We start from the raw sequence: 24,559 nt of genomic DNA, 5'->3' as shown, positions 1-24,559 counted from the left end.
CTGTTTCCTGATCCTGGGAGAGTAGACTACAATGCCGGCTGTTCTGACTCACAGACTGTAAGTACGTTTTTATATTTAAAGAATTTGCCACTGACGATTTAAACGCGAGTTTTGAGCAGTGTAGAGTAGGGCTTGTTTGTCGTTGTTCCGATCACAAATGCAGACATGGTTTTATGTTTACGCAGCGTGTTACGCACCGCAATGCGTAAAAAGACAGTACAAGTCATTATAATCAGTAATTATGTGCCCACTGGATGCAACAAATGCCTCGTTTATAATGGGTTTTAATGTTTTTGTCTCATCGCTCCGGCCGGACAGGGCATCATCACAGTATGGTAGGGGCGTAACATTTCCGTCTCACGCTTGAGGTATTCAGCCAATCACAACGCACTGGATAGCTGGCCAATCAGAGCACACCTCACTTTTCAGACCGATGAGCTTTGTAAAAATCGACGTGTTTCAGAAAGGCGGGGCATAGAGGAGAAACAATAATGTACAGTATGTGGAAAATGTGTTTTTTGAACCTTAAACCGCATAAACACATTTCATTACACCAAATACACAAAATAATGTTCTTTTTAGCAATGTCATATGACCCCTTTAATAACACTGTTTCTGAAAAGCGTGGAGGTGAGTGGAAATTATATCACCATCTTAGGTATGTGCCACTTATTTCTGTTTCAGTCTGTTTCTATCTTCACTGCATGCAGCTCCACTGCTTCAGCAGTCAGCAATGCAAATGATGTTTTTAGGAATTTCCAGGTTGTGTTACTCTAGCACGTGTCCTCATGATTGTGCATGTGTGTTGTTGTGAGTTGGAGGTTGTGTAATTGTGCGTGGGTGTTTGAGCTCCACACTAGGTCTGGTTCCTCGACTGAAGTGAGATGTTCTGCTGTGGACTGGTGTTCTTTAGTCATCACAGAGGCGTTAAGATGGTGCACCAAAGGGAGAGAGAGTGTGAGAGCTGAGAGAAAAAGAAGAAAATCTTTAGAAAAATTTGAGACAATTATGTGAAAATATAAATCAGAAATTAATTTGAATTCATTTGAAACTGGAATAAAATAGTATAACATGAAATGAAAAATGTTTGGACCCCCTTTATGTATGGCTTTTATGATATTCCCCCGTTTTATCTTAAATGTTTTAAGAAAGCATTGATCTTATCTTAATCAACAGATCTGAATGTCTTTAATCAGGAGTTGATTGATTCAGACATTTTGACAGTGCCTCTGCCTAAAAACAAACTCCCGAGAACATAAGAACATAATGGCATAATTTAAGTTGTGCTAGTATAAATCAATAGACACAGAGTCTTATCCGGCCTTTCCCAGACCTCTGTGCTTCACCAAACTTTTAGGCTGATAGTACAGAGACAATTCACTATTGATTTGCAGCTTGGAAAGTTTTCCCCTCCTATCTTTCTCCCTCCCCCTTATTTTTTTGTCTCTTATCATCAGCAGTTTGCTGTATTCAGAGAGCAGTGATCATGGGACTTTGAAAATATTACTTGCATGAGTATTAGGGCTGATATTGTGATACTGAATATTTATGATATTTTCACAATTATTTTGCTGGCATTGTACTTGTACTTAGCAAAAATCGCAAAAACGGTGTTAGTTTGATTCATGAATGTCAGTCAGTTTAAACGGTCTGTTTCAATGAACTGATTCAAAACACTGATCTCTATGAATCATGTGCATTGAAACCCTGTGTGGCTTTGTACTTATGCACTACTATTCAAAAGTTTGGGGTCAGTAAGATTTTTGAAAGAATTGCATGTATTTGATCAGAAAAACAATAATATTGTGAAGTATTATTACAATTTATATAGAACAATTTAAAAGAAATGTTAATATATTTGAAAATTTAATTTATTGCTGTGTTGGCAAAGCTGAACTTTCTTTGAATATGAAAGTTCAAAGGAACAGCATTTATTTGAAATATAAATCTTTTGTAACATTATAAAAATCTTTGCTGTCACTTGTAATCATTTAAATGCATCCTTGCTGAATAAAAATGTATTTCTTCTGAATAATAATAATAATTTACTTACTGACCTCAAACGTTTAACTGGGAGTCTAAGCCCTTGTACAAAAACATGAGCACATTTCTGCTTGGGAACCCTTGGGCATAGCTTGCCTATAGACATCCATTGAAAATGTGTTACTGTAACAATGACATCTGCTTATTTTTTTTTCCTCATGCACTGAGCCAGAAATCTCCACTTACATTCACCAAACTTTACAGTTTTATTCCTATCTAGAATTTCTGAAGATTTTTTTTACAGAGGGCTCTGTTCATATAACATTTGTCTAATTTAAATAACATTTTATTCCTTAAAACATCGTTTTTCTGTCTGTTTTGACAGTATTTTCTGATTTATGGAATGATAAAAAGAGATATCTAAGATCCCCTCAGTAAAAACTTTTACCTCTAGTATATAAACAAATTCAAACAGGAATTTTGAACCTGCTTTTATTCAATGTTCAGGTTTCTATTCTGGAAATGTATGCAAGTTTGTGCACATTTAATTAGATAATGCATATTTAAACTTGTAAAAAAAAAAAAAAATTGTACAGTACAATGATTAATCAACTGGGGAAGTATGGTGATATCTGCGTTCGTATCGAAATGTACATGTTGTTCTTGAATATATGAGTTCTGCAGTGGCCTCAGTGTTTGATAGTTGAAAAAAAGGTTACGAGTTTGGTATAACTCACAGAATGTAGTGTGGTGAGAATTGGATTGGGTTTATAATGTACTGAAAGTGTTTCCCTGCGGTCCAAAATCGCACCGCGTCTTTTGCACCATCTCCGAAGCCACAGCTACACTTGTGAGAGTGGGACGAGGAAAACAGTATGTGCTAACAGCTCAGGAACACAGTCTGCTTACTATAGCGCTATTAAAGATGCATGACTCTTCCATTCCATTGAGAGGGGAGGATTCAGCCTTTTTTTTTTTTTAGAGATCAATAATGAATAGCACTTGACGCTAGTTTCCACTGAAAAGGAAGCACTCTGTTCACTATGACAATGACACAGTCCAGCTGTATTTAGCTTCCTGTTTCATGTTAATGCTGAAAGATGGTGCTAAGCTTTTGTTTAACAATTCATTGTGACATGTTGGTTACAATTAATTATGATCTTCTCTTCAACAGCTTTCCAGAGAAGTCACAATCATGAAGAATTTAAACCACCCAAATATTGGTAAGCATGTTTATATGCACACACCAGTGTTGTTAACTAAATACATTTTTGGAAAAAATAAATAAAATTGTATTAATGCAATGAAATAAAGTATTAATATTAGGTGAAAAACTAAATGAAAATGAAAAATGTTGCATTTGGCCGCTAACTGAAAAAAAAAATGTTTAAGTTGAAGTACTTAAATGACTAAAACTGAAATAAAATAAATTAAAACTAAATAGAACTAAAATAAAAATGACAAAAACATAACAAAATGACTCAAACTAAAATTTTAAAATGAAAATTTAAAAATAAAAACGAATTCAATTTATTATTATTATAGTTATTGTATTAACTATAATAATATGTAAATGATACCAAAAGAACACTGAAACACACACATGGACACACTTGTTTCTACTTTCCCCCCTTTTTTGAATCAGTACAACAGCCCATAAGTAGTGGCTTAGATCATGTTCTTCTTCTTTAGTTTAATTGATTCTCCCACATTTGTTGTCAGTTCCTGTCTGCAAACAGCATAATGATTATCAGAGGCAGACACGTCGTCATGTCTTCACACAGAGGGGCTTTGTGTATCACTAGCCTATATTTAGACACACTGTCGGTGGTAGAGCATGAGAGAGAGAGAGCTGCATGGTGTTTCACGACAGACAGACATTAAACTAAATGGGAAGATGTGGAACATGCTTTTAAATGTACAGAGGAGGGTTTATGAATAAGAAATGATTTCCAAAGAGATGGAAAAATAAAGCTCATGAGAGCGAGGCAGGTGATGAAACCTCTCATACAAAAATCATTGTGCTATTATGGAACAGTGATGGTCACAGTTGATATTATCATTGTGTTTTGATGTATATATTGAATGATTGCCATATTAATTTGCTTGTTATTTAAATCACAGTGTTATAGTATTATTTAAATACTATTATAATTTTAGTTTTAGTCATTTATCTGATTGTCATTTTTTAAAATATTTGTTTAGCTTAAATTTATTTTTTCAGATTGAGTAATTGTGGTACTTCAACTTAAACCTATGTGATTTCATTTATTTGCCTAGGCAACATTTTCTAATATACAGTCAAACCAAAAATTATTCAGACACCAGATATAATTTTTTATATTTTTTTACTAGTGGGTGCAGGACGCTATAGTTCATTTATGTAAGTGAGGATAGCAAAATAAAGTCAACTGTGACATATTATACTCAAAAATTCTTCATTCAGTGGACTACCAGTAAAACTGATACAAATTTGGGACCAAAAAATATTCAGACACTTTGACCTGACCATGTTTCACTTAAGTGTTATCTGAAATTATCAAGATGAATTTTTCTGACACAGTTTAACTCTTGAGTTCTATATACATATATACATATATACATATATATATATATATATATATATGTGTGTGTATATTTAGCATATATGTATATACTTTTTTATTTTCTTTAAACACCAATAATTTAGCATTAGACATACTTAAATATCTCAAGATCTGTACCTGATTTGACCTTAAAGAAACTTCTTTTTCCTTTGCCTTTCTGTTTATTATTTCTCTCTTCTTTATAATTGCCTGTCTCTCTCTTTATAGTCAAACTGTTTGAGGTGATAGAGACTGAGAAAACACTGTTTCTTGTGATGGAATATGCCAGCGGAGGTAAGTGTGTGTGTGTGAGAGAGAGAGAGAAAGTTTCATTTTGCACCCTTGTCTTTCCTGAGTGTTTATCTCTGACCTCTGTGCTCTGTGTCTCATGCAGGTGAGGTGTTTGACTATCTAGTGGCTCATGGGAGGATGAAAGAGAAAGAGGCCAGAGCTAAATTTAGACAGGTGCAGTTCTCTTACTGTTTTCTGTCGACATGTTAGACACGCACTGTGATTAGTTTTCTACTCGGTGTGAGTTTAAATGAGTTCATCAGCCTCATCTAAGGCTGTTGTGTCCAGTAATGACCCCAGCCCACTAAACCCACATGTCTTGACTGTTATTACATTAAATCTGACAAGAGCCCTTTAACACAAGTAGGTTATGTGAGGTTACTCAATAATGTCACTGCACTAAGATGTGGAGAGACCGAAGACACTGACAGTAAGTAGGAATGCAGTAAAAGTAATGTTGTGCTCAACTGTGCCGTATTCTCTGCTCTTAGAGCATGTTTTGTGTTGCGTCATACTTTAACTGGGGATAGAGCGGTTAGTCATTATCAGCAGGGTTGAGTCTGGCCAAATCTGTGAAACAGAAGAGCCAATCAATGCAAACCATTGAATTTTGGAAAAAAGCTATTAATGTGAGTCAACACCTGGACCAATGCTTGACCTGGACCAATGTCCTTTTTCTGAAATTTATTTGGTAATATCTATGTGTCATTACGACTGATTGGATGCAAGTGTCAATAAAGTTTCCACGTTGATTTAAAAAAATATATATATATATTCAATCAATAGCTAAAGAAGTTACAGTTTTGCCAGTACAAATGGTCGATTTAGGTTAGTGTGTAGGAGAAGTGTGTAAATTCTGTGCATTTTTTTTTTTTTGGGTGTTAGCGACAGTGGTGCTAGTGGGCTAAAAAAAATAATTACAATGTATTAGTGCACAGAAAAGTTTGGAGTTGGAAAGTTTTAATCTGTTTGAAATAAGTCTTCTGCTCACCAAGGCTGCATTTATTTGATCAAAAATACAATAAAAACATTAATATTGTAAAATATTTTTACAATTCAAGATAACTCTATCCTATTTTTATATATTTTAAAATGTAATTAAAAAAATTATTTTTTTTTTTAGGATTCTTTGATTAATAGAAAGTTAGAGAAACAGCATGTATTTGATATAGAAATCTTTATACATTTTTTATGGTGACTTTTGATCAATTTAATACGTCCTTGCTGAATAAAAGTATTAATTTCTTTTAAAATTCTTACTAACCCCAAAATTTTGAATTGTACTTTATAATGTTATAAAAATTGTCATTTACTCACCGTCAAAATCAACCAACAAATCAGGTTGTCTCTGCACATATAAAGAAAAAAATTATAATAACATAAAAAATGGCATTACCATGAAGCCTCTTTTTGACATGATCCTTCTGCAATATTCTCATTTTAATGTTTTTCCCTGCTTATCAAAACAAGGTTATTAGTTGTTTAAATCATTTTTAAAGGTAAAACAACTGATTGAATTGATATTTTCAATGTACTTGTTTTGTACAGATTGTGTCAGCTGTGCAGTATTGTCACCAAAAACACATTGTTCACCGAGACCTGAAGGTAAGAAGTTATAGTTTTGTTTTCTCGATTTGTGCAAAAACTATTTCAACAGGGATATGACATGTATGATTGTATTAAAGTGCACATGTATGGAAAAAACAAACAAGAGGAAAAGAAGCTAAAAGTGATCTGTGTGTTTCTCCAGGCTGAAAACCTGCTGCTAGATGCTGATATGAACATTAAGATAGCTGACTTTGGCTTCAGTAACGAGTTCATGGTGGGAAATAAGCTGGACACGTTCTGCGGCAGCCCCCCTTACGCTGCCCCCGAGCTCTTTCAGGGTAAGAAGTACGACGGGCCGGAGGTGGACGTGTGGAGTTTGGGCGTCATACTCTATACGCTGGTCAGCGGCTCCCTGCCCTTCGATGGACAGAATCTCAAGGTTCATCTTCACTTTATCGATGTTTATGTGTTTGTGCGCGTCACTGTATATTTACTGCTGTGTGTTTTCCACAGGAACTGCGTGAACGTGTGTTACGTGGTAAATATAGGATCCCTTTTTACATGTCCACTGATTGTGAGAGCCTTCTCAAGAGATTCCTGGTCCTAAACCCAGCCAAAAGAGGAACGTTAGAGGTTAGTCTCTCCGTCTCTAGCCATCTTCTATCTGTCTGTCTTCACCTCTTTTCTGGTTGGTTGTGCCTTCTTTTTCGATCTTTTAATAGACATTTTTCATAGCACGTTTTGTATAAAATTAAGCAGTCATTGCTCAGAAATATTCAGTGAAAATGTTTTTCATCTATTAATTGTTTCAGTGAAAGTATATTGATATATGAAAGTATATGAAAGTTATAATTAGTGGTTGACCGATAATTGTTTTTTTGACAGCCGATGCCGATATCTTGGAAAGCAGGGTGGCCAATGACTGATATTAAATTAAATTACATTTAAATTAAATTAAATTTATGCATTTAGCAGACGCTTTTATCCAAAGCGACTTACAGTGCGTATCATGTGTGATATGATATGATATAAAGCCGAAATGATTTTATTTATTTTAATTAATATTTAAGAAATTTGAAATCATTTGAAAATTGATAAAAAAAAATGAATGTGTTAAATAAACATACTTTGTTTGTGTGCATTAATCATATTTTTTTCAAATAAAGCCAAGGTAACACTCATTTACAGCACACAGTGAAAATGACATGAATATGGCAGTGGGCAAATGCATAAAGCGCAGCATAATTTAAAATCACGAGTTTAAAGTTTGTCGATCGCGCATCTCCAGTGAAGCTAAACTCTTCACCTGTCAGCATTCAATTCGCACGGACCGACCGTCACGCAGAGAACATGCGATCATGCAGGATACACATGCACACTTCACAAGATCTCACAACTGGATCCGACTAAGTTTGCAAGGTTTTTGAAATTGGATGTTTATTAGACATTCAAAGATTTGTTTAAATGATATAAATGCGTATTTGCTGAATGCTGACGTCAAACAAAAAAGTATTATAATGTTTGTCTTTCTATTACTAATAATATAAAAGCAATCGTTATAAGACTTTTTGTATACATTTTAATTCCTTTGTTTAACCGTTCTATCTGATTATTAGACAGACTTCTATCCGTATTTAGACAGAACTGTTAACTAGAGCCCGACCGATGTGGGTTTTTTGGGGCCGATACCGATATTAGGGAGTTAAAAAAAGGCCGATATCGATATATCGGCTGATATTCTTTGTGTATATTATAGTACAGTACCAGTCAAAAGTTTGGACACTTTCCCATTCGTGTGTCCAAACATTTGACTGGTACTATATATAGAATACAGTATATACATAAACAGAATATGAATATAGATGAAGAGCCAATCAATGTTTTGCCAATCAAGCCAATCAAGTTTTATTTATATATATATAAATAAAACACATTTTTTGCAATGATCACTCAAATGTGATCAAACACTTATAATGACGTGACAGAGATACGTAATGGAGGCAGGGCATTTAACAATTTAACAATAAACTTTATTATCCAAAATGAGTCTGACATCAGTGCACTGAACAGTAAAGTTGAAGTTTATTCAACTTTAATTCAATTCAATTCCATTCAACTTTATTCCGTTTAAGTTTTTCACTTCGCAACATTCATTCACGGATTTGCACTAGTCTTCACACACAGATGAAACTTACTAGAGAAGTGTGAAGTGTGACATAATATACCTCTGTAAATAAATACAATATAAATATTAAAACATTAGAAAATATTACAGCTCCTAATTTGAACACTGTGTGAATGTTATAATAAATGTTTTAAAACAGAGCTGTTGTAATGATTATTATCATTATTGAGTGAACTGCCTGTCAGAAATCATAGCACGTCAGCTGTCTTAACCGCGCTTGTGTATTGCATCATCACTGTGTCTGTCACGCGACTCTGTTGCCCTTTCGGGCTTGAACTGATGGTAAAACTAACGACATTATTAACTGTCTTGATATTTACTTTGAAAGCTGAAGCTGCGATTATGGTAAGGGGCGTTACATTTCCGACGCGTGCTTGTGGTGTTCAGCCAATCACAATGTACTGGGTCAGCTGGCCAATCAGAGCAGACTGCGCTTGTCAAAGGAGGGGGCTTTGCTGAAAACAACGCGTTTGAGAGAGGCGGGGCATAGAGGACCTACAATAATGTACAGTATTTGAAAAATAATGTGTTTTTTGAACATTAAAGCATGTCAACATATTCTGTTACACCAAATACACAAAATAATGATCTTTAAAATAGCATCATATGACCCTTTTAACCACCCGTAACTCTCGAACTCCGGGGGCTATCAACGCGGGGGTGGTCTCATTCGAAAGCGGGCCTCTAGACGTACACTCGATCCGTGTTCGAGAGGGTTTCTCGTTGCTGAAGGGATCCCCCGAATTTGGTGCGGATTCGCCGCGCCATTACGGAGATATGGCCGTTCAAAGTTTCAATGGTTTTCCATAGACTTAAGCTTTAAAGCGTTTCATCCAGGTCGCCAGTAGCAAACAATGGAGCGCGCTCTGCTGGACAAACTAAATAATTACACCATTTCAAGCATTTTATCTGCGTTATATATTCTGTAAAAAAAATGTTCATATCGGCGGCATATTCGCCGATACCGATATATCGGTGACAGGCTCATATCGGCCGATAATATCGGCAAAACGATATATCGGTCGGGCTCTACTGTTAACGACGACAGCGAACAAGGAGAATGTGAGCACTGTGTGCCCAGGAGCTGCTGTTCTCAGCGCCGTCAAAATAAAAGTCCCGCCTCAAACGCATCGGCCAAACAGGAAAACTTATCGGCTGATGCCGATATTTAGATGGCGATATGGCGATATATCGGTCGACCACTAGTTATAATGGTGTCATATAAGTGAGAATTATAAAATATTTTTGTTCATTTATCAAATGTAAATTTTTAAGGTACAGATTTACTGTATTTTACTTTATTCTTTAAACATTTATAATCTAATAGGCTTCAGTCTTTCTTTGTTTGTTTGTTTGTTTTTGTTTTTTCCTTTTTGGTTACAATGATCCTCTGTTAAAATTACCCTTTTAAGCTGTTTCTGAGCAATTATATTCACTACCATTCAAAAGTTTGGGGTCAGTAATTTATTTTATTTTGAGGAAATTCATTCTTTTATTCAGCATGGATGCTTTTAATTGGTAAAAAGTGACAGTAAAGACACATATAACGATATAAATATCGATCATTTATAATGAGAAATTAGCTTTGACATCACAGAAATAAATGTAATTTTAAAATATAAATTGTAATAATATTTCACAGTATTACTAATTTTGATCAAATAAATGCAACCTTGGTAAGCATAAAATACTTCTTTCAAAAACATTTAAAAAATTGAATGGCAGTGTAAATGAAAAAAATATTGTTCTGTAATAATATTTACTCAGTTTTTTTTATTTTAAACATTTGTAATCCAATTAGTTAAATTTTTTTGTTGTATTTTATTTTTATTTTATTTTTTGGTCAATAAAAATGGTCTGATAAAAATTACTCTGAGAGCAAATACATACATATCTAGATATACTGACTACCAAAGGCTGAAAAATATTGAGAAATTTCTAGCTATATCGCTCAGCCCTAGAAATGGTGTCGGTCTGCCATTGCAGTAAATCTCAGGCTGAAGGTGATGTTTCTGATCTTTCTCCTTCAGCAAATCATGAAGGAACGCTGGATCAATGCTGGCTTTGATGACGATGAACTCAAACCCTTCCTTGAGCCAGAGGCCGACATCTCTGACCAGAAGAGAATAGGTAAGAGGAAACTACACTGCAGTTAGTTCATTTGCCACCTTCTATCTTCTATTAGAGCAAGCTGAGGAAAATTTATATTTATATCTGCACTCTTACTACAACACTGAGAGAAAGCATCCAGAGACAATGGAATGAGGGCATAGAGGGCACACTTGTTAGTGTGCGGTATTGCGTAATACCCAGCAGCTGACTTCTCAGATGTCTACTCCTCCCTCTCTTGCTCGATCTCAGCGAGGATCTCCCGTGTCGCAATGTGATATGATCACATGCGGTAGCTCACAGGTGCACGAGGCAATGCGATGCACCCCAGCCTTGCATGCTTATCTGCAAACGATCCGCAGCTGCGTACATACACCTGCCAGCATAACCACACATACACATGAGCGCACACCTGGTTACTTATTGAGGAATCTGCAGAAACAAGAACACTTGAATGTGGAAGCCAGAATACATGGTGACTGCGCTCGTCTAGCCTCCCACCCCCACTTTGAGAGAAGCCTCACGTTGAGAGGAGCATGCTGGAGCCTGGCAGCTCACAGAGGCCCTTGTGTATGTGTGTATGGAGAGGAGGTGAAATGGGGAGCTTTGGCTCTTTGAAGGAAAGCACTTAAGTCAACCAACATGTGGATTCCCATGAGCCCATTAAAGTCAGATCTGAGTGAAAGGAGAAGGCTTCATTCAGGCTCATGAAATATATCTTTCCATCTTGTTTCACTCTGGAACATGCATTAATAGAGAGCTTTCCATCACACAACATCCGACTGGCACTTCCATTGCCTCAACATGTAGATGCCCTCTTGAAAACTCCTAAGCATCCATGTTTTTTTGTTGTTTATTTAGTTGCTAGATAAACTGGTGCGTCTGGGTTCTTCGGTTTAAGCTTTTCGACTTTTGCGTTCATAAAATACTGGCTCATTACATTCAGTTACATTTACATTTATGCTTTTGACAGATTCTTTTATCCAAAATGAATAACAAACAATTCCCGTCTATTTTATCCACCTTATTTTTCAACGCATAAGTACGCTGTTTTCTGTGAATGTGCAAGACATCCGGTTCATTAGACGCTGTAGAGAAATAACGAGAAGAACAAGTGCAGTAAACGTTAAAACTGTTTGCACTACAAACCAGTGTGTTCATAATTAAGATAATGCATTAAAACAATATGGTAAGAAACACCAGTTTGTAATATCAAGCAATAAATAATAATTGAAAAATAAATAAATAATTGACACTTTACAGTGAGATTCAATTTATTAACATTAGTGGTTGCACTTTATTTTACAATATGTGTACTGTGTAATTTAATTACTGTGTAATTACAGTGTATATACCCAAGAAAGTACTGAGTAATTTAAGGTAATTAAATGGACTTAACATGGGTTAAGGTTAGGTTCACGGTTAGTTCCTAGTTTTTTCCCATTTATTCTATGTACTATAAGCTCATATGTATATGCAGAACAGGACAGTCAAGTGCTACTGCATTAGTTAATGCATTAGTTATCATGAACTAACAAACACCATTTTTATTATATTTAATTTATCATTTAATAATAATTTATGCATTTAGCAGACGTTTTATCCAAAGCAACTTGCAGTGCATTCAGGCTATACATTTTTTACCAGTATGTGTGTTCCCTGGGAATCGAACCCACAACCTTTTGCGCTGCTAACGCAATGCTATACCACTGAGCCACAGGAACATTATTATTAATATTACAGCATTTATGAATTAAGGTTAATGTGAATACATAAATGGTCTATTATTCATTAATTATGTTCGTTTTCCATTAACTAATGGACTTAATGTTTAAAATGTATTAGTAGTTCAAAAGTTATATTGCAATTTCAGTTTGAATAAATTTTCAAATGTAATTTATTTCTGTGATGCAAAGCTGAATTTTCAGCATTCATTACTCCAGTCTTTCTGTCATTCTAATATGCTGAGTTGGTGTTTAAGAAACATTTCTTATTATTATCAATGTTGAAAACATAGAAATCTTTAGAAGTCTGTAAAATGTCTTTACTGTCACTTTTGATTAATTTAAAGCATCCTTGCTGAGTAGTATTTTAAAAATAAAAACAAAAAAGCATACTGAACTAAATGTTTGAATGGTAGTGTATGTAAAATGACCATTATCCAGTATTAGTAAATGCTATAAAATCGTGTGCATGTTAGCCATTGCAGTAACTAATCTTAATGTACAGATCCTTGTTGTAAAGTGTTACCTAACAAATGTTATTTCAGTTGAAAACGGAAGGTACAGCGCATTCTCTTTTAAGGAACAGTGAATGGGTGGCTACAGGATGGATCTGTGTATTGTTAGCATGTGTAGGAGGAGCAGATGACTCAGTAACAATCTTACAAATAAACTGGATTTATCTCTGGGTATAGACCTACTGGTTTATAGTGTCTGCATAGCAACTGAGGGGGTGATGTGTGATACGATTATGCTAACATGTTGCGTGTTTAATTATCCTGAATCTCTAAAAGACTCAGATGTGATAGTCTTCCATTAGTGTCTGATTTGGTAGACAGCAGCCGTCATTGTAGATATAATTTATGTTCTTGCTACAAATAGTTTGGGATTACTTGTGTGCTCCCATAAACCCTAAACCTAAGTATGAGCAATAATAATAGTAATAGTAACAAAAAACGTACTGTGTAAAGATCTAAACTGGAAGGAGACTCTAAAATTGATCTGAATTCTTTCTGTGTGTCATTCTCCAGATGTGATAGTAGGAATGGGCTTCTCCAGAGAAAAGATCCAAGAGTCTTTGTCCAAAATGAACTATGACGAGATCACAGCCATATACCTGCTGCTGGGAAGGAAGACCAATGAGGTGAGCTGCTAATGAAGAGTGGTTACTTACAACTGATATTATGGTCTGTACTACAAATGTGACTTGCTGATTTTGTGTGTTTGTAGGAGGTCAGTGAATCCAGCTCCAATAGTAATCTACATATACATACACCCTATTCTGTTCAGTCCAGGAGAATTTTTTTTTTTTTTTAAGAATGTAATACGTTTATTCTGCAATGCTGCATTAAAAATAATCAAAAGTGAAAGTAAAGACATTTATAATGCTACAAAAGATTTCTAATTCTTTTAAATTTTCTTTTCATCAAAGAATCCTGAAAAAAATGTTTAATGATTTCCACGGGAATATGAAGCAGTTCTACTATTTTGAACATTAATACTAATTAGACAGCAGCCGTCATTGTAGATATAATTTATGTTCTTGCTACAAATAGTTTGGGATTACTTGTGTGCTCCCATAAACCCTAAACCTAAGTATGAGCAATAATAATAGTAATAGTAACAAAAAACGTACTGTGTAAAGATCTAAACTGGAAGGAGACTCTAAAATTGATCTGAATTCTTTCTGTGTGTCATTCTCCAGATGTGATAGTAGGAATGGGCTTCTCCAGAGAAAAGATCCAAGAGTCTTTGTCCAAAATGAACTATGACGAGATCACAGCCATATACCTGCTGCTGGGAAGGAAGACCAATGAGGTGAGCTGCTAATGAAGAGTGGTTACTTACAACTGATATTATGGTCTGTACTACAAATGTGACTTGCTGATTTTGTGTGTTTGTAGGAGGTCAGTGAATCCAGCTCCAATAGTAATCTCTCTGTGGCGAAGACCAGACCCACCAGTGAGATGAACGGCCAATCACCATCGCACCTGAAGGTCCAGAGAAGCGTCTCCTCCAGTGAATCCAGAAAATCCAGACGCCATAGTGAACAAGGTGACGTTTTCTTTACAGAGTCAAACATTAGCTTTTTGGATCCAAAATGTGCATATATGCACAGACTATCAATTGACTAAAAATTCTCATCTGCTTAATTACATGATATGCCTATTAACTAATTAAATTAATCACATATATGAATATTGGCTGAGAAAATCTCCTGAATGTCTCTTTCACAGTTGGTGTGGTCGCTAACTCGGCATTGAGTAACTCCAAGAGGACGATTCCTGTCACAGCTGATGGTGACGTCAAGCAGGAAGGCGGGGTAACAGCACGTAAGCCGCCCACTCACAGTCCCCCCAGCCCACTCCTGGGTAATGCCAACAACCCCAACAAAACAGAAATACTTGACCGGAAGAGAGGAAACTCCATCACACCTAATGTGAGTTCACCCTTGCTGTTTCTCTCATTTTCTACAGTGTGAATACTGACAATGTGTGTGTATGTATATATACACTATTCTATATATATATATGTGTGTGTGTGTGTGTTTAAATTTTCTTTTCATCAAAGAATCCTGAAAAAAATGTTTAATGATTTCCACGGGAATATGAAGCAGTTCTACTATTTTGAACATTAATACTAATTAGAAGAAATGTTTCTTGAGCAGCTAATCAGCATATTAGAATGATTTCTGAAGGATCAAGTGACAATGAAGACTGGAGTAATGATGCTGAAAATTCAGCTTTGCCATCACAGGAATAAAGTACATTTTAAAATATAATCAAATAGAAAACAGTTTTTTTAAATTGTAATAATATTCCACAACATTATTATTTTTTTCTGTATTTGTTATCAAAAAATGCAGCCTTGGTGGACATAAGAGACATTAAAAAATCTCTCCGACCCCAAACTTTTGCACGGTAGTTCCCATGATAATGGAGTTTTCCTCTTGTCACATAGAATAACTCTGGATCAGGAGGCATGTCAAGGAGAAACACGTACGTGTGCACTGAGAGAAACGACACAGACCGCCTTTCTGTCATTCCTAATGGGAAAGAGAACAGGTACAGGTTGCCCTTCCTGTGTCTTGATTGATGTACTTAATATGTACTTGATATGTCTTTTTTTTCATCTTCATAGTGTGCAGGCCTTTTTTGAAACTTTGTACCCTAATATTTTACAGTCATTTATGCAGTTTGCCACTTCACAGCCACTTACATTACATTAAGGGTGTATTCTATTTATGTGTATTGAAGCTGTTCCTAGCGCCTTGCTTTACCAGTTGAGTTACAGGAACACATAATTAGTGAAACCAAGCCTGACTTTGTCTCTGTCTGTAGTGTGACGTTGTCTCCTGGCTCACGGGACCCGGGTGCCTCCACTCACAGCATCAGCACTGCTGCCACACCTGATAAAACACGTTTCTCACGAGGCTCCGCGAGCCGCAGCACCTTCCACGGACAGCTGAGAGATCGTCGCACAGCCACCTACAACGGCCCACCCGCCTCGCCTACGCAGCAGCGCAGCCGTGGTAACGCCAACAACCTGCTCACCAAGCTGACCTCCAAACTCACACGCAGGTAAATGCACATTCACATACATAAACGCATCGGGTTTTACAGTGCCACTGCCATACGATTTAGGCCTGACTCTTCCTTCCGGTTTCCTGACCTCCTCCTTCATTTATTTGTGTTTTTTCCTAAGGGTTCTTTAGAAATGGTTTATTTTGTCCATCTTTGTAATGTCTATCCTTTTTTTCATTCTTGTGTTGTAGAAATATGTCATTCAGGTTTTCCAAAAGGTAGGACACTGAGTTCATGGGGTGTAAATCTGTCTTTAACGTAATGAGAGGAGTCCAGGGGCTGACGCACTAACCCATAGTGATTTGATTGCAGTGATTTGGAGTTTAATGCTCTCTCAGTGGTTGATTACAGCATGCTTTAAAACGCTGCCTGCATCTAGTGTGATCAGATCAAATCAATCTACCGTTCTTTAACTGATTGCTACTAATCAAAATGTTTGCATGGCACAAGCTGATTGAGCAAAACAATGTGTATGACTTAATCTGGCATTGCAAAAACACTTCATTTGAGTCATTCAACTGATTCCACAAGGGCTTCGGTGTTGTCACAACTGAACAGTGTGTAGAGAGGTCAGTTTAGCATTCATCTGCAATAGCTCTGCGTGATTCCTGGACAAAAGTTTTTTTTTTCTTCTTCTCTCCCATTGTAAAACAGGTATTGATTTGCAATACCATCCAAAAGTTTGGGGTCAGTAATATTTATAATTTTTAATTATTATTTGAAGAAATTAATAAATTTTTTTCAGAAAGGAGACCTTAAATTGACTGTAAAGACTTGTATGATGTTGCTAAATATTTCTGTTTCATTTCTGATTTACAATGAATACAGATTTGAAATGATTGAAAATTATTATGAAATGATTTAAAATAGAAAATTCCAAAATTTGGAAGATTTCTCCTATTAGTAATGGGTGGTTTAGACATAATAGACCCGCACTGCCATCTGGTGGTTAAAAAAATATTCAGGTCCTTCTGGTTCTAGAAACCAGTGCTGCTTAGATTTCAATGATGACCAAAGGTACAAGACTGTGTATGAATAAACTACTCATCCCATCAAATCTAAAATGAATGCAGAAATCAAATCTGCAGTTTTAAGTGCCGAGTATAAAATACAATATTTTTGAAGGTTGTAGCAAAATATTTGCTTAGCTTGAGACTATAGGGAGACTTAAATAAGTCACTTAATGCGAGTGGCTACTATTGAGCTCAGTTTTTGTTTCTCTGGCAAAAGTGATTTGGTTCATCTCTGATTGGGGGATCTCTCTTCAGGTTCATGGGTAGTGTCATTTTTACCAGATTTATATACACCGTAATGTTCAAAAGTTTGGAATAATTCAGATTTTTTTTAAATGTTTTTGAAAAAAGTCACCAAGGCTGCATTTATTTGTTCAAAAATACAGTAAAAACGGTAATATTGTGAAATATTATTACAATTTAAAATAACTGTTTTCTATTTACATTTTAATACATTTTAAAATGTAATTTATTCCTTTGATGGTAAAGCTGAATTTTCAGCATCATTATTCCAGTCTTCAGTGTCACATGATCCTTCAGAAATCATTCTAATATGCTGATTTGATGCTCAAAAAACACTTATTATTATCAATGCTGAAAACAGCAGCGCTGCTATATATAATATTTCAGGATCGTTTAAATGGAAGGTTCAAAAGAACAGTGTTTATTTGAAATGGAAATCTTTTGTAACATTGTAAAATTCTTTACTGTCACTTTTTATCAATTTAATGCATCCTTACAAATCCTCAACCTTTGAACTGTACTGTAATATAATATATAGTTTATGCACTCTGGAGGCCTATGTCGCAGCTATCCTGAGTCTATAAGAGGATATGGACACGTCCTAAAGAAGGGTTTTTGGTGGGAGGAGTCTGTTGTGGCTCATGGGCTGGGTTTGAAGTAAAGCGCACTGTAAGCTGCAGCAGACTCCATGTTGAGCGACCTTCAGGAATCACCTTCACGTCATCAGATTTGTGAACAGATCACACACTTTCTTTAATAAACCTCTGACAGTACGAAATGCTCTATTAATGTTGAAACTGTCTCAATCTATCCCTCTCTTCCCCTGTGTTTCCTTCTCTTCCTCCCTCCCTTTATCTCTTTCTCTGTCTGCCTTCCTCCCCCAGGGTCACTCTTGACCCGAGCAAACGGCAGTCTGCTGTCAAATCAGGGCCGGCTGCCCCCTCTGTGCCCCCCACCCTCACAGTCCCCTCCAACCCTGCGGCAAAGACTCTTAGTAAGTCTGCGCTCCACTCGTTTACAGTCTTCCTCTTTCTTTTTCATCCCCCTCTCCTCCAGCCTCTTCCCTTTCCACCACACTACGGGGTTCCCACGGCTATGGAAAACATGGAAATAGCAGGAAATTTTAAAATCACGTTTTTCAGGACTGGAAATGTGAATATAATTTTTATTATAAATGTATGAATGAATATGTTTACAATAAGGTTCCACTTTGCATTAGTTAACAAGAACTAACAATGAAAAATACTTAAACATTTATTCATCTTAGTTAATGTTGATTTCAAAATGTTTTAAAACATTGTTAAAATCAGATGTTGTATCTGTTATATTATTTAATTGACCCATTTAGTTATTATTTAGATAATCTGATGAACTAACAATGAACAGTTAACAAAGATTGATAAATATGGTAACAAATGTATTGCTCATTGTTGGTTAATGTTAGTTAATGTTATTTAATGAGACCTTACTGTTAAAGTGTAAAATAAAAAAGTAATTTAATTATATAAATTAAATTCTATGCATTTTATATATATTCTATTAGACAGATTTGTGGACAATATTTGAGAGAAATAGGCCTTTTGTGTACATAGAAAAAGTCTTAGATCTTTGAGGTCAGCTCATGAAAAATGGGGGCAAAAACAAAAGTGTTGCGTTTATAATTTTGTTCAGTGTATATATATATATATATATTTACATTTTATGCAAAAACATATTTTATGGCATATTGAATTGATGTGAACACATCTGAAACTCTTCTTGCCAATAAATCAGTCCAACTGTGTCTGAATCAGTTGAATCAGTCATCATTAGTGGATTTGAATGATTCCTGTAAATTCATTGGTCAGAAAGAGTGGGAACCCTGTCTCTAAACATGTGGCTCTGTAATGGCTATTTGTTTGACCTGCGTCCACCAGTTTAATTTCTTTCTTTTTATCGGCTTTGAACTGCTCTTTTCTTGCAGATTCAGCAGCTCTGGCTATAGGCAGTTGTAGGAATTCGCAGATGAAGAGTGTCTAGAGTAAGGGCTCGTTTAAACGCACAAACAACAGCTACAACTTCACATTGTGTTTAATGGAGAGTGAAAGGCTTATCCATAAACGCACTACGACACGCACCCTCTCGCATGCGAAGAGCACAGTATATACTGTATGTATAGACACGTCCTCTATATCTGTATATGCGTCTGATGTCAGCATCCAGCGCTCAGAATAGACTTTTACCCATGATGCACTCTTTCAGTGAACTTCTAGATGTACATTGTTCTTTGGAGGAAGCAGCATGGCAGTTCAAATGAGTGCATGGTGACAAACTACCGTACATATTCAGGTGTCTAAGTTGATCGTAAGAGTCTCGTATAAGCTGTTTTTGTGTTTGTCTGATCCAGCATACTGATGACGCCAAGTCTTTGTGGGGGTTAACTTTTTGCTTACGTCTTTGTTTTTTTTTGCTCTCTCATTCAGTCTCTCTCTCTCTATCTATCTATCTATCTCATTGTGTGTGTAGTGATTTGCTCTAAAATGACTAAAAATGATTTCCTTTTCCCTCTCTCTCTCTCTGTCCATTCCTTTTTCGCTCCATTGTGATCTCTAACCTTCCAACAAATAAACAATAAAAGAGTCTCAACCGAGTTTGAGAGAAGCGGGAGATTTGAGGGCTCAAGGTGAGGTGTCAGTGACTGTGGAAACCCTTACTTCCTCTCCTGGTTGATTATTTTCGTGTGTTGTGGACGTATATTTTCCGTCTTGCACTGTATGAGAGATCAGAGTGTGTGTTAGTGTAGTGTTAGTCTGCTTTATTCATGTTGAATGTTTGAGTGATGTGCGTTTTTCCCTTCCATTTACATTAGGGCTGGGTGATGTTAAATATTGATTATTTACAGTATGTTCATATTGATTTAGCTGGTTATTTGACATTATGTAACACTGAGTAGCATAAAGCAATAAGCCCCAAGAAGCCGTGGTTTACAGTGAATTTATAACAGCTAAGGGGCGTTGTTAGGCACGACGCGAAGCGCCGTTATAAAGCTGTTATAAATTCACTGTAAACCACGGCTTCACAGGGCTTATTGCTTTTATAAAACGGTTATTCCATATACGTAGTAAGGTTTCACAAAATAAAACAGAGCAAATAAAGTGTAATGATATTAATAAAAACAGTATTCTTCCCCCAAACAATGTAGTTTCTCAGAATCCGTTGTGGTTGCCGAGCAACCGACAAACGTAAACAAAGGTGTATGTTTGTAGTGTAATTTACAACAGCTTCGAACGTGGCTCAGCCAATCAGAATCAAGGACCGGAACTATCCGTTTTATAAAAATTATTTTAATATACTTTATCTGACTAGAGAGCATCATTAGACTAGTAGTAATTGCTTTTTCGAGTGTTAATAAATATTTGGTAATAGCGTCTTTGAATAAAAGTGGCAATGTGACTTTTAAAAAAAAAAATTATATTAAAATATTTTAGTAAATATTTTAGTTTATTACTAAATTTAATATTAAATTGCATATAACTAAAATTCATTTAGGTGATAAACAGTTTCATTAGATTTCCACCAAAAGATCAAAATCTAAAAGAATCTTAATTCTTTCTTAAAACATTCTGCATTAAAACATGCTTGCTGTTGATTTTTAATAGTGATTCTTCTGATTTGGAAATGTTGAACTATTATTTCAGGGCTCCAGACTGCGACTAAAATGGTCTCATCCAAAAATATTAATTTGCGAGTGATATTTTTGCTGAGATCGCCACTGGCGTCTATATAAATTTACATGTTATGACTCGTGCCTTTTTTCCTGATTGTTTTGAGATCACATCTTTTGTTATGTTGACGTAATAAACGGAGACGATGCGCATCAAAGATTTAGTGGAAAAAACAGTCCTCATCTCTGCCGAACACCAGCGCTGACGGCACACCTGCTAAAAGCAGCTCCAGTTCTGGCAGCTTGAGAGAGATCGAAAATGACGGAGACGTGCAAAGTAAAAGTGCAGAAAAGCAGTATCAATTTTGTGAACAAACTACAACAGGTAAAGCCGTCAGCTGTGTGGATATTAACAAAATCGTTGATGATTCTCCTATATAATTGATACTAATATGGCTTCTTGTTATCAAGATCTTTAGTCTGTATGCTGTTCTGTTAATGCTTGAACTTCATATTATTTGTAGCGCACTTGCCGTCCAATAAACACAATAAGCTTTGTGATTTGTTGCCTTTTAATTAACAAAGTATCAGCTTTAAATTTCTGCCAAATTCATAACGAAATTTAAACATGCGGCACGTGAACCCATCATATCTTTCTCTTTACTACTGTATGAAATAAACATGAATAGACATCAAAAGGTATATTATAAGAGAGCCTACAGTGCAACTTAATGAAATGTCTCATGTAAACGCTCATTCAGTGGTTCAAACTGGAAAACGTGTAAAGCTTGTAAACAATGCCACGTAAAAATACATTTACTTCAGAATAACCATTCGGTGTCCATAAGCTCATCAGTCAGCTAGAAAAATAACTTTAAAGAGGAGCATTTTGCTAAATATGTGCACTATAATGCATACTAATATTTTTATTCAGCCTGTTGTCTACATGATAAGAAAGAATGCAAAGAGCTAAAGGTAAAATTCAACACATCCTATATAATTGCGTGTTACTAATGAAGAAAAACAGACTGGATGTGTGCAAAACATATGACAGCATTTATAGGATGCATTGAGGAGGAGCCCAAACTACACTCAAGGGGCAAGTGATGCTTACATAGTTGTGGTCTGTGATATTGGCACAGATTCTGTGTATTAAACAATTCTTTGTGACTGTATATATTTTTCATGTTGGAAAAGACGTTTAGTTCTCTCTTTAAGTGAACCTTAGTTCCCAGGATGTCTACAAGATGGATTAAAATGCTGATGCTGTAAAAGGAGGGGAGACATAAACACATGACATTATGACTGAAATGTTAAGGTGTTCAAAAAAAAAGAAATAAATAAAACATGTTTATTTTGTGGCACTTAAAAATATAATTTGGCACCTATTTTATGTCTTATTACTTACTTTTTTTCTTTTTTCTTTTTTTGGTCTGGAGCCCTGATTTAAAAATACTTGGATACTAAGATAAGGTCTACTGTTCAAAAGTTTAGAGTCAGTAATTTTTTTTATTAAAAAAAAATATATATTTATTTAGCAAGGATGCATTAAATTGATTAAGTGTCAAAGACATTTAAAATTTTACCAAAGATTTCTATTGCAAATAAATACTGTTCTTTTAAACTTTCTTTTCATCAAAAAAAATAAAAATAAAAAAATAATCTAGCATCAACACTTTGAGCTTTGCATCACAGGAATAAATTACATCTTAGAATATATTAGTATTTAATAATATTAATTTTATTTTAAATTGTAATATTTCAAAATGTTACTGTTTTTATTGTATTTGTAATCAAATAGATGCTGACTTAGTGAGCATAAAAGATTTTTTTTTTTTAATTGGAAAAATATTATCAATCCCAAACTTTTAGTGTATATTGAAAATAATAACAGAATACTCACCGAGCCCTATTTCATATTTTATGGCATTAGAAGTGAGTTGCTTGTGTGCATGCCCTAGTCTGCTATGCATTTGATTGGCATTAATTCCCATGTGTGATGATAACCCATGCATGCAGCTGCTGCACTGATTCTTCACTACCTTTGTGATCAAGTCTTAGTGAATAAGTAACCTCAATATTAGAAACGTTCTTCTCCATCTGTTGCCTTAACCTTGCCTTTCTCTCTTTCCATTCCTGTCCCGCTCCGCCTGGCAGTCGCCATGTATCTGGGGATCAGCAGAAAGATGAAGGGAAAGATGGAAAAGACGGGAAACCCCGCTCTCTCCGTTTCACCTGGAGTATGAACACCACCAGCACCATGGAGCCAGCCGACATCATAAATGAGATCCGCAAAGTTCTGGACGCCAACAGCTGCAGTCACCAGCAGCGCGAATGCTTTCTGCTTCTCTGTGCCCACGGGGACAGCCGCACCGACAGCCTCGTCCAATGGGAGATGGAGGTTTGCAAACTGCCCCGGCTCTCACTTAATGGTGTCCGTTTTAAGAGGATATCTGGCAACTCCATCGCTTTTAAGAACATTGCTTCCAAAGTTGCAGGCGAACTCAAGCTATGAATATATCTTTAATCTAACTACATGGAATTTATGAAATGGTTCGTTTCAATATAAACAAACAAATTAAGCTGTACAATCATAAAGTAGCAGTTTCCGAAGATTTTTTTTTTTCCTCAATAAACCACTTAGATGTATTTGAAAAAATGTATATACTTTAACTTTGCTTAAAGCAATAATTTCTTAACATCGGTCACACAGTTATCGTATTATCGTGCAAGTCGGTTAATGCGGTAAAAAGAACTTTTCAGTGTTACGATTGTATGATGCTCTGAGAATGTTCAGAGGGACTCATTGCCATCGCCATCATTTCAGACAGATGAGTCGAGGCTGATCATTGAGGCAATGGACACTAGATGGAGATTTGTGGGGTTTCGTTTTGTTTTAGCTTTTTAACAGGCACTATTCTGTGGTGGTTTTAAGTATTGTGTGTTTTGGGTGGCTCTTGTGTAAAGGGTTTCGCCCGAATCTTGAGTTGCTTTTTGAAAATTGACTGCGCCTCGATGTATTGAGGGTGCTCGTCTGTGAAAGCGGCTGCAGTAAACCTGATTTGAGCTCAGTTTCACTGTTTGAATGTTATTAAGAGCAACATTTAGATGTTTTATAATTTATTTCACTTTTGCCCACTCAAATGTATTTTTTGTGTAAATAATGTACTTTATGTGGCAAGTACACATTTTCATACTGTTTTGTTGGAGTTCTCTGAAACCAAGAGGGCATCTTGTAATCTCTTTCACTTATAAGACTCACCACAGATTCCAGTAAACTATCTGTAACTTGTCACAGTGTTCATTGCAGAGATCTAATATAGCTACAAAATTATCTCAACATTTGTATTGCCTCTTTTTCATCTAATCTGTTTTTTCGGACTGCAGCTCAACAACTTGGAGAGCTTTATACAAAGAAACTGGTAGGAGGTTCAAAGCTTTGGGGTCAGTATGACTTTAGTATTTTTTGAAAGAAGTATTATGTTCACCAAGGCTGCATTTATTTGATCAAAAATACAGTAAAAACAGCAATATTGTGAAATAAGTGCAATTTAAAATAATTGTTTACTACTTTAATTTATTTTCAAATGTAATTTATTCCTGATGGTAAAGCTGAATTTTCAGCATCGCCACTCCAGTCTTCAGTGTCACATT

The 24,559-nt window shown here is 35.6% G+C and overlaps 1 protein-coding gene across 4 annotated transcripts in view; it reads left to right on the top strand.

Annotated features, from left to right (window-relative positions):
• The window catches only part of LOC107678525 (MAP/microtubule affinity-regulating kinase 3-like), a 30,538-nt gene extending 6,778 nt beyond the window's left edge, over window positions 1-23,760 (top strand). The window contains exons 4-19 of one of the 4 annotated variants that reach the window (XM_016473799.1): window positions 3,158-3,206; window positions 4,797-4,862; window positions 4,963-5,033; window positions 6,408-6,464; window positions 6,610-6,846; window positions 6,921-7,040; window positions 10,623-10,722; window positions 13,454-13,566; window positions 14,327-14,477; window positions 14,660-14,862; window positions 15,384-15,487; window positions 15,764-16,003; window positions 16,198-16,224; window positions 18,147-18,256; window positions 19,880-19,924; window positions 23,063-23,237. In XM_016473799.1, coding sequence (XP_016329285.1) covers window positions 3,158-3,206; window positions 4,797-4,862; window positions 4,963-5,033; window positions 6,408-6,464; window positions 6,610-6,846; window positions 6,921-7,040; window positions 10,623-10,722; window positions 13,454-13,566; window positions 14,327-14,477; window positions 14,660-14,862; window positions 15,384-15,487; window positions 15,764-16,003; window positions 16,198-16,224; window positions 18,147-18,256; window positions 19,880-19,924; window positions 23,063-23,151 — 1,782 coding nt within the window. In that variant the 3' untranslated portion in view covers window positions 23,152-23,237. Of the gene's footprint in view, window positions 1-3,157; window positions 3,207-4,796; window positions 4,863-4,962; window positions 5,034-6,407; window positions 6,465-6,609; window positions 6,847-6,920; window positions 7,041-10,622; window positions 10,723-13,453; window positions 13,567-14,326; window positions 14,478-14,659; window positions 14,863-15,383; window positions 15,488-15,763; window positions 16,004-16,197; window positions 16,225-18,146; window positions 18,257-19,879; window positions 19,925-23,062 lie in introns of all 4 variants that reach the window. The other 3 variants (XM_016473795.1, XM_016473796.1, XM_016473797.1) reach the window with 3 other exon arrangements.
• Window positions 23,761-24,559: the final 799 nt, after the last annotated feature.

This window comes from Sinocyclocheilus anshuiensis, unplaced genomic scaffold (genome assembly GCF_001515605.1).
Source record: "Sinocyclocheilus anshuiensis isolate Anshui unplaced genomic scaffold, SAMN03320099.WGS_v1.1 scaffold536, whole genome shotgun sequence".
Classification (NCBI taxonomy): domain Eukaryota; kingdom Metazoa; phylum Chordata; class Actinopteri; order Cypriniformes; family Cyprinidae; genus Sinocyclocheilus; species Sinocyclocheilus anshuiensis.
Note: the sequence above shows the minus strand (reverse complement) of the source record. Positions and strands in the feature narration are given on the sequence as shown.